At 35.6% G+C, this 10,042-nt stretch overlaps 1 protein-coding gene across 1 annotated transcript; it reads left to right on the top strand.

Moving 5' to 3' along the window:
* Positions 1-408: 408 nt before the first annotated feature.
* LOC125820854 (ABC transporter G family member 35-like) lies at positions 409-9,784 on the top strand. Its single transcript, XM_049500288.1, has 21 exons — positions 409-831; positions 2,015-2,309; positions 2,403-2,562; positions 2,648-2,724; positions 2,824-2,877; positions 3,222-3,312; positions 4,325-4,626; positions 4,844-5,442; positions 5,651-5,811; positions 5,977-6,086; positions 6,220-6,373; positions 6,460-6,615; positions 6,696-6,871; positions 7,001-7,333; positions 7,417-7,707; positions 7,816-7,899; positions 8,004-8,137; positions 8,216-8,443; positions 8,561-8,732; positions 8,842-9,096; positions 9,184-9,784. Exons 1-21 carry the CDS (start codon positions 434-436, stop codon positions 9,454-9,456), a joined length of 4,503 nt encoding a protein of 1,500 aa, XP_049356245.1. The 5' UTR covers positions 409-433; the 3' UTR covers positions 9,457-9,784.
* Positions 9,785-10,042: the final 258 nt, after the last annotated feature.

The following is a 10,042-nucleotide window of genomic DNA, read 5'->3' on the forward strand; positions in this document are numbered from 1 at the left end:
CTTAGGATAACAACAGGGGCATTTTTGATCCCAAAATGTAACGAAGGGTATAAATAATCTATTTCATATAGTTCAAGGACAATTTTGACCCTTTTCCGATTTCTTAATTATTCAGTTAATGTGAAATAGAAATTCGTTGATATGAAATGGCGGAAATATGTACCACCCAACTTTTGTCACCTGTCCCCCTATTTTAATATAAATATCCACTAACTTTTCTGGACTCATACGCCCATTCTTCACAACCAGAAGAGCGTGAGACCCTTTCTGTTACAAAAAAAAAAACTCAGTTGGAAAACAGAAAATCGTCTCCATCAATACGAGCTCGGAATTCATTTCCGTATGAAAAATATCGTTTCTGTGCTCTGTTTTTGTGTATTCTAATTGTTAATTTCTGGAATCGAGCGTTAAATTAGTGTTAAATCGGGCGAAAATGGAAGGTGAGAAAGTAAATGGGGGACCGAGGAGGTTGGGGAGTAGTAGGAGTAGTTTGAGCAGAACGATGAGTAGAAGCAGAAGCAGAGCAAATTGGATGGTAGAAGATGTGTTCAATCCAATGCCGAGTAGAAGAAGTACTCGTGGAGAAGAAGATGAAGAAGCACTCACATGGGCTGCGTTAGAGAGATTGCCGACTTACGATCGATTGAGAAAGACGGTACTTAAATCGTTCGCCGAGAGTGAGAATCAAGGGAATAGAAAAGTTGTTCATAAGGAGGTTGATGTTCGGAATCTGGGAATCAATGAACGCCAAGAGTTTATTGATCGTTTTTTCAGAGTTGCAGAGGAAGATAATGAAAAGTTTCTCAGAAAGTTCAGAAATCGAATCGACAAGTAAGTTAATAGTATTAATGAAATTTTACTTGCAGAGCCAAAAATTCTAATGAATTCATACTTTTTGAATAGCGTTTTGATCACTATACTAAGGTATCGTTTAGTTCGTGGACCAAATTATTTCAGAATTGTAGTCCTGAGATCTTACTAATTTATTTTATCCGGAAGATGAGATAAAATAATATCAAGTTGAATAAGTTTATGTTATATAAATTTAATCTCAAACTTATAAATTTATAGAGGATTTTGTTTTCAACTTATTATTCATAGCATGATTTTTTATGTTAGGAATTTAATTAAACCCCATCATTGCGTGTGCTATATATGTTAGTGTAGGGATCATGATTATTAATTTGTAATTGTAGCAAGAGAGTCTTATGTTGGGTAATAGTGTTTCTTATGTGGGTGGGATGAGTTGGTGTCTTAGGTGTAATTATTATAAGAATAAGTCAAATATCCAACGACTACATTTTATTCTTCAATATCTTATCGTGAGCACTATTTCAAATCATATACATGTGCGTATGCATCACAAATTCACAATATGCAACTTGCTCTTACCAAACACTTTCTTTTTCTTTTTGTCTTTTAAACTCATGTAAAGCCAAAATGCTTTACTACTATTATTTAGAACTTAACAAATCCAAAACAGTGTAGTTGAACCGCTCTATCCACTAACAAAATTCAATCCACGTTAAATTATAGGGAATTAGTTCAATTTTATCTAAAAATTTATAATAATTTAATTGATTGACCATTTGAACTCTCATAAAGTTCGATTCCTTGCCCGACTCTAATATAATAATAATAAAAAAGGTTGGATTTTATGTTGAAGTGAAAACAAAGGAAAAGTTAAAAGTAGAAACGGCCGACCTTGTCGTGCAGCTTTTCATTTTAGGAATCAAAGAGGACAGGCAAGAATAAACCATTTTAAAAATAAAAGTTAATCACATAAATCCATAGCAAAAGTCAAAATTATTTTAATGCCCAAAACGTTCTCTCCACCCTACGTGTATTATGTGACAAACAATCGAAACCAAAAAACTTCGTTCAACTACTTTATGAACTAATTTTAGAACAGGTCCACTTATATAATAATATAAAATTAACTTATATCCATTGTTATCTGTAATTCAATTAATCTGTTATAGCAGGTAACTTATCTTACATTCTATGGTTGCAGAGTTGGAATTACCCTTCCTACAGTAGAAGTTCGTTACGAACATTTAACAATAGAAGCTGATTGCTATATCGGCGACAGAGCTCTTCCCTCGCTGCCTAATGCTGCCAGAAACATTGCAGAATCAGCTTTGAGTTGTGTTGGACTTAATTTGGCTGAGAAAACTAAACTTACCATTCTTAAAGATGCTTCTGGAATAATTAAGCCCTCTAGGATGACCCTTCTATTAGGTCCACCATCTTCTGGGAAAACCACCCTTCTCTTGGCTTTGGCTGGAAAATTAGACCCTAGCTTAAAGGTCAGTTACACTTCTCATACTAATTCACATGTTACAGCAACAACGATAACATTCTCAATGTAACATTATACGAGCTTGTTAATTATGGAACAGGTTAAAGGAGAAATCACATATAATGGGCACGGGCTAAAGGAATTTGTACCCCAGAAAACATCAGCATACATTAGTCAAAATGATGTTCATGTTGCTGAAATGACTGTTAAAGAAACTCTTGATTTCTCTGCTAGATGCCAAGGAGTTGGCTCTCGTTATGGTACTTAAATTTTTCACTTATCGATTTACTTTTGATTAATTGTTTTTATAATTATTTATAATAAACTATATATTTAAATTCGTAGAACTTCTAACGGAGCTTGCAAGGAGAGAAAGAGATGCTGGAATCTTCCCGGAGGCTGAAATTGATCTTTTCATGAAGGTAATTGACCTCTTATTAGCTACTTATAAGTAACTATGATACATTTTCTTGTTTTAATATTTACTAACATTGTGATGTTCCTTTTAATGTTTAATTTAGGCAACTGCTGTGGAGGGACTTGAAAGCAGCCTTATCACTGATTACACCCTCAGGGTAAGTGAGACTGAGACCCTACCAGCCACTTATTAATTTCTTTATAGGAAGTGGGCATTTACTTACAACTTATAATTGACTTTTGAAAATATTTGGTATTGATGTGTCTGAACTAACCACTTTCCTTTTTCCTCCCACCTTTTCTATAACTAAAATCATTTTCTGTAGGTCAAATTTCTCTACTCACCGACTCTTTTGTTCAGATGTATAGATTCCTTTGAGATTTGAAAAGAAATAAAGATTTTTTAGGAACTTATTATTTGTGGTGTAGTAGAAATTTTAATTTGTTAGGTAAACAAACATAACGTAACATTAGTAGCTGAACTAAAAGAAAAAATGTGCAGATTTTGGGGCTTGATGTGTGTCGGGACACAATTGTTGGGGATGAAATGATACGTGGCATTTCTGGTGGCCAGAAGAAGCGTGTCACTACAGGTTCAATTCTAAACCACCTTAAATTATCTGCAATAACAAATAAACAAACTCCATCTGGAAAATATATGTTAATAACTTGTTATAACAAATTAAATTATACCAATTGCAACGATAGTTATATAACTTGTTTAAACACATGTCCTTCCGTGATTTTTAAAATTTTAATATTTTTGCAATAACAATTTAAAATAATCAATTTTATAATGAAAAATAATACGGAGTACTCATTTTTCATAAAGCTTACTTTAACCAAATAATGATACTGTCGACTTAATAATATGAAAGGAGTAAAACTACCAACCACACCTCTCACATAGCTCTGTGCTACTTTACAATTTTAACGCACTTTAATTTTTCGTTGGGTGACCACCAAAATGGCTACTTCACCTAACATCATTGGACTATATTACCTTCTAAAGTAAAAATAGTGTCTTACTCCCGTTGCCTTATTTTCACTGTTGTTTGGCTTTAGAAAGTTATTTCAATTTAGTTGTCGTTTTAGGAATTTAAGATTAAAATTGACAATTCTTTTCAATTACTCCATATCCTTTTAAAAAAAATAAAAATCAATTACTCTATATCCTTAACATTAAGATAGTTTTCTTTTTACACTTAATTTTATTATTCTTTAATGAACGCACAAAGAAATAAAAATGGGACAGAGAGTAATTAAGACAACTTTGTCTATATACAAAGCGTATAGGTGTCGCATAGAGTGATATACGCTAATAAAACGTGTTTAATAAGATAAATAAGTTGAAAAGTATCTTAATATGTTATTACAAGAAAAAAAAAAACTAAGGCTGCTTGGTACGGTCGAAAGTTCTCTTTTAGTATCAAAAGTTTTTATCATTTTTCTTTTAAAACAAAATAAACTTGTTTATAATATCACTTTTAATCTCATCAACACATTTATCAACAATCTTATTTCATTATTGCTTTGATTAATTGTTGTCTCATAACATAAACTCGGAGAAATAACATAAGAAGAATAATGGGCTTGATGATGCAGGGGAGATGATTGTTGGGCCAACAAAAACACTATTTATGGACGAGATATCTACTGGACTGGACAGCTCCACTACATTTCAGATAGTGAAATGTTTACAGCAGATTGTACATCTTACAGAGGCCACTATCTTGATGTCTCTCCTCCAGCCTGCTCCTGAGACATTCGATCTTTTTGACGATATCATTCTCTTATCTGAAGGCCAGATTGTTTACCAAGGCCCACGTGAACATGTACTCGAATTCTTCGAAACCTGTGGTTTTAAATGTCCAGAAAGAAAAGGCACTGCTGATTTCTTGCAAGAGGTAATCATCAAATGACTTTGGGTGTATGTCGGATCATCCAAAAGATATGTCTTTTTGAATTATGCCACATGGGTGCAACAACATTTTTGAAGGTTTCGAGCAACATAGCTCATAATAAAAGGAATTGTTAACTTGAAAAATAAAACAGACAATGTGCATATAAGTTGAATCCCATTTCGTATTTGCAACATAATCTAACATGTAATTTGTTGCATAGGTTACATCAAAGAAGGATCAAGAGCAGTACTGGGTGAATAAACATAAGCCATACCAGTACATATCAGTAACTGAATTTGCAAAGAGATTCAAGCGCTTCCATGTTGGCTTACGTATAGAAAATGAGCTATCAGTTCCTTATGACAAAACAAGAAGTCACCCAGCTGCTTTAATATTCAAGAAGTACACTGTCCCTACATTAGAGCTTCTTAAGACAAACTTTGATAAAGAATGGCTTTTGATCAAGAGGAACTCTTTTGTTTACATTTTCAAAACTGTTCAAATAGTTATCGTCGCACTCATTGCATCAACTGTGTTCTTGAGGACCAAAATGCACCACGCAAATGAAGATGACGGTGGTGTCTATGTTGGTGCCCTCATATTTGGAATGGTCATCAATATGTTCAATGGTTTCTCTGAACTCTCACTCATCATACAAAGGCTTCCTGTTTTCTACAAGCATAGGGACCTTCTTTTCCATCCACCTTGGACTTTCACTTTACCAACTGTGCTCCTAAAGGTTCCAATTTCTGTGCTTGAGACTATTGTGTGGATGGTCATGACATATTATACCATTGGTTTTGCCCCCGAAGCTAGCAGGTAATTCAATAATCATTTCAAAGTACATTTCAACTTGTATATTTGAATCTCAGAAAAAGATGTCAAATGTACAACTTATCTTAAAGGACAAGCCAAGCGCGCAACACTACAAAATAGTTAAATAGATGCTTTGGTAGATTGACATGAGAAATTTGCGTACCTTGGCGGAGTATTGAATTTGACTTTACTGCTATTATCCCTTGCCCAGGTTCTTCAAGCAATCACTGTTGGTTTTTCTGATCCAACAAATGGCTGCTGGATTATTTAGGCTCACTGCAGGAGTTTGTAGGACTATGATTATTGCAAATACTGGTGGAGCACTCACGCTCCTTCTTGTGTTCCTATTGGGTGGTTTCATCCTGCCTAGAGGTTAGTTCAAGAACATTAACATGTAGAAGATAACACCATTTGTTTTCTATTTGTTACCGATTAAAAAAATTGCAGCCAGAAAATAGCAATATAAATGCTTAATTCTTTTTAGGGGATTGTTCACAAGTTTTAATCACTGACAAAGTTCTGGCTTAATTGTAACAGGTTCAATTCCAGACTGGTGGCGATGGGGATTTTGGGTTTCACCTCTATCCTACGGGTTCAACGCCTTCACTGTAAATGAAATGTTTGCTCCAAGGTGGATGAACAGACCTGTAAGTTCGCTTCTACCTTCTCCTTGTCCTTTACCACCTCTCTTGACCATATTATCAAGTGAAACATAAGACTACTCCAGAAAGAAACAATGTGATTTATCGAAGTTCATAACCATATATAATCCATTCACAGGCCTCAGATGGAATTACTAGATTGGGTGTGCAAGTGATGAGAAACTTTGACGTTTTTGCTGAAAAAAGATGGTTTTGGATTGGTGCTGCTGCTCTTCTGGGGTTCACAATTCTCTTCAACGTTCTTTTCACCGTTGTTCTTATGTATCTCAGCCGTAAGTATTCACTCCTCAAAATGTATAATGGGATTTTCTATTCAGTGCATTCTCTAAACTTATTAGATCTTTTGTCACCCTATCAGCTCTAAACAAGCCACAAGCTGTATTATCCAAAGAGCAGGCCAGGGATATGGAAGCTGATCAAGAAGAAAGTAGGGACCCCCCTAGACTTAGAGTCAACAGGTCGAAGAGAGATGATCTCCCTCGATCCTTATCTGCAGCAGATGGAAACAGAACAAGTATGATCTTTAGCCCATCAATCACAGAATATGTTTAGGAAAAAACAAGTAACGCTTACAATAAAATTATTCTCTTGCAGGAGAAATGGAAATCCGACGAATGAGCAGTCGTACCGGCTCTACTGGCCTCCATAGAAATGATGATGCAAATCTTGAGGCTGCAAATGGTGTTGCAGCAAAGAAAGGAATGATTCTGCCATTTACCCCACTGGCAATGTCCTTCGAAGATGTGAGCTACTTTGTTGACATGCCACCAGTAAGATTCATATCCTTCCACTCATTTTCACCTAATTAGTTTGATAATTTATCACCATTGTAGCTCTTCAATCTCCTTATCAGTGAGTATTCTATGATTGAACCTGAACCTACTTAATGATTTTTTCAGGAAATGAGGGACCAAGGAGTAACAGAGGACAGACTTCAATTGCTTCGCGAAGTGACTGGTGCATTTAGGCCAGGCGTATTGACAGCACTGATGGGAGTCAGTGGAGCAGGAAAGACTACACTCATGGATGTTCTAGCTGGACGTAAGACTGGAGGCTACATTGAAGGTGATGTAAGAATATCTGGATTTCCAAAGAATCAAGAAACATTTGCCAGAGTTTCAGGATATTGTGAACAAACTGATATACACTCACCTCAAGTAACTATCCATGAATCTTTGTTATTTTCGGCTTTCCTCCGGCTCCCAAAAGAAGTCAAAAATGAAGATAAGATGGTATGGAGTAACTCCTCCTTATGTTATAATGTAACAATTTTACAGGAAAAATACTGAGTTTTTCGTTGAAAACCTTTTTCCAGGTTTTTGTGGATGAAGTAATGGATCTGGTTGAGCTAGACAATCTCAAGGATGCAATTGTAGGTCTACCAGGAGTTACTGGTTTGTCAACAGAACAAAGAAAGAGATTGACTATTGCAGTAGAGCTTGTTGCAAATCCTTCAATTATATTCATGGATGAACCGACTTCTGGTCTTGATGCAAGAGCAGCAGCTATTGTTATGAGAACTGTGAGAAACACAGTAGACACAGGGAGAACTGTCGTCTGCACAATACATCAACCAAGTATCGATATATTTGAAGCATTTGATGAGGTAAAATAAGTGATTTTCTTAACTTCCACACCATCCAGTCTGAAAAAGAAATGTCTCTTAGCTCTGTAAGCCCCCTTTCTCTAATATGTGTTTTCTTCTGCACATCAGCTGCTTCTTATGAAAAGAGGCGGACAAGTAATCTATGCAGGCCCATTAGGTCGACATTCTCAGAAAATTATTGAGTATTTCGAGGTACTTACTGATTCTTGAACTATACATTCAAATAACTAAGAACCACCTCATATTTTGCTTATGAGTGTCAAAGGAAAGTGCACTAATTCAACTATCTAATGCAGGCAATTCCAGGAGTTCAAAAAATTAAAGAGAAGTATAATCCAGCTACCTGGATGCTAGAGGCAAGTTCAATTTCCACAGAAACTCGACTAGGAATGGATTTTGCTGAATACTACAGATCATCAGCTTTGCATCAGTAAGTAAAAATGAGTGAACTGCAAAATGTCTTTGGCACATTCAAAAAAAAACTAATGAAATATGTTGCTTCATGCAGACGAAACAAGGCTCTTGTCAATGATTTGAGCACACCTCCTCCTGGAGCCAAAGACCTCAACTTTACCACACAATATTCCCAGCCCACATGGGGCCAGTTCAAGTCCTGCTTATGGAAACAATGGTGGACTTACTGGAGAAGTCCAGACTATAACCTTGTCAGATTCTTCTTTAGTCTGGCTGCAGCACTAATGATAGGGACAATTTTCTGGAACGTTGGCAGTAAAATGTATCTACCTCTTATCTAAAATTAACCCACAGATTTCATGGTTTTTTTTTTTAAACCAGACAATCTAAAAGGTCGATTACTAACTCCATAAGTTTGTTTTTTTTTTCTGTGTTACAGAGTAAGTAGCAGTGATCTAATGATAGTCATCGGGGCAATGTATGCAGCTGTACTGTTTGTTGGAATCAATAATTGTTCGACTGTACAGCCAATTGTAGCCGTTGAAAGAACCGTCTTTTATAGAGAAAGGGCTGCTGGGATGTATTCAGCATTACCATATGCTATGGCACAGGTAAGCATCATCCAACTAAATTATAACAACATATTAAGCAGTCATATCTTTTTTTCAGGACATTTTCTTATCCATTCTCAGTAATTGATGTAATACATTTGGCTTGCAGGTAATTGCAGAAATACCATACGTACTCATCCAAACAACATACTATACTCTCATAGTGTATGCTATGATCGGCTTTGAGTGGACGGCGGCTAAATTCTTCTGGTTCTTTTTTGTAACCTTCTTCTCCTTCCTATACTGGACATACTATGGAATGATGACTGTTTCCATCACACCGAACCACCAAGTAGCTGCGATCTTTGCTGCAGCATTCTATGCTCTCTTCAATCTTTTCTCCGGTTTCTTCATTCCCAGACCAGTAAGTCAAATGTTCTTTACAAGCATTCAAACATATAAATAATCTTGCACATAACAACAATACTAATATTTCTCATTAAAATCTCAGAGAATTCCCAAGTGGTGGATATGGTATTACTGGATCTGTCCAGTTGCATGGACTGTTTATGGTTGCATTGTATCACAGTATGGTGATGTGGAGACTACTATCACAGTCCCAAATATGTCTCCAAACCCTATGATTAAGGACTACATTAAAGATCATTTCGGATACAATCCAGACTTCATGGCACCAGTTGCTGTGGTTTTGGTTGGTTTTGCAGTCTTTTTTGCCTTTATGTACTCTTACGCTATTAAGACATTGAACTTCCAAACAAGATAGATAGATATGGATAGTTACAAGAGCTTGTACATATTGCCTGAAGCCACCTCTTTTCTTCACAAAAGAATGTGGCAATTGTTATATATCATCTTTAAGAGACATAAAAAGGTTCATACACCTCTAGGTCTAGGATCTTTAGTATGTGTTTGTATTTAGGAGTTTTGCAGATAACTATTTCTATAGCACTGAGGAATATTCATTCTTGTAAGATTCAAGTGTAGTCTCCTCAGAATAGCACAAAAATGTAAGCAATGACTATGCTTCCACAGGGCAAAATGTAATTGTAAATTACTGATGCTTATATGCAATTAAGATTATTTTTTCTCTACTTCATGGAGTGTGTAATACATAATGTTCACAGGAAAAATCAGCATCCACAAAGTTGGTATTTTGATAATACAATTACTAATCCACACCCAAACAGACATGCACAATCCTTTCTTTTTCCTTATTGTTGAGGTGTTCTACTTGCCAGCATTTCGGTAGTTGATTTATCGGATGATCACTCAATTAGGAGTAATTATTATCTCAGAAAATTACTTTTTTTTATTGACAAAAATTAAAATCAAGAAAAGAAAACTATGTG

This window comes from Solanum verrucosum, unplaced genomic scaffold (genome assembly GCF_900185275.1).
Source record: "Solanum verrucosum unplaced genomic scaffold, falcon-dt-bn FXZP01000117.1, whole genome shotgun sequence".
NCBI lineage: Eukaryota > Viridiplantae > Streptophyta > Magnoliopsida > Solanales > Solanaceae > Solanum > Solanum verrucosum.

Bases quoted from the DNA above. Each gene is read 5' to 3' on its own strand.
- LOC125820854 (XM_049500288.1), top strand. From the start codon at position 434: ATGGAAGGTGAGAAAGTAAATGGGGGACCGAGGAGGTTGGGGAGTAGT. The intron at 2,878-3,221 runs GTAAGTGAGACT...AAAAATGTGCAG, and splicing joins TCACTGATTACACCCTCAGG to ATTTTGGGGCTTGATGTGTG. The intron at 5,443-5,650 runs GTAATTCAATAA...TCCCTTGCCCAG, and splicing joins TTTGCCCCCGAAGCTAGCAG to GTTCTTCAAGCAATCACTGT.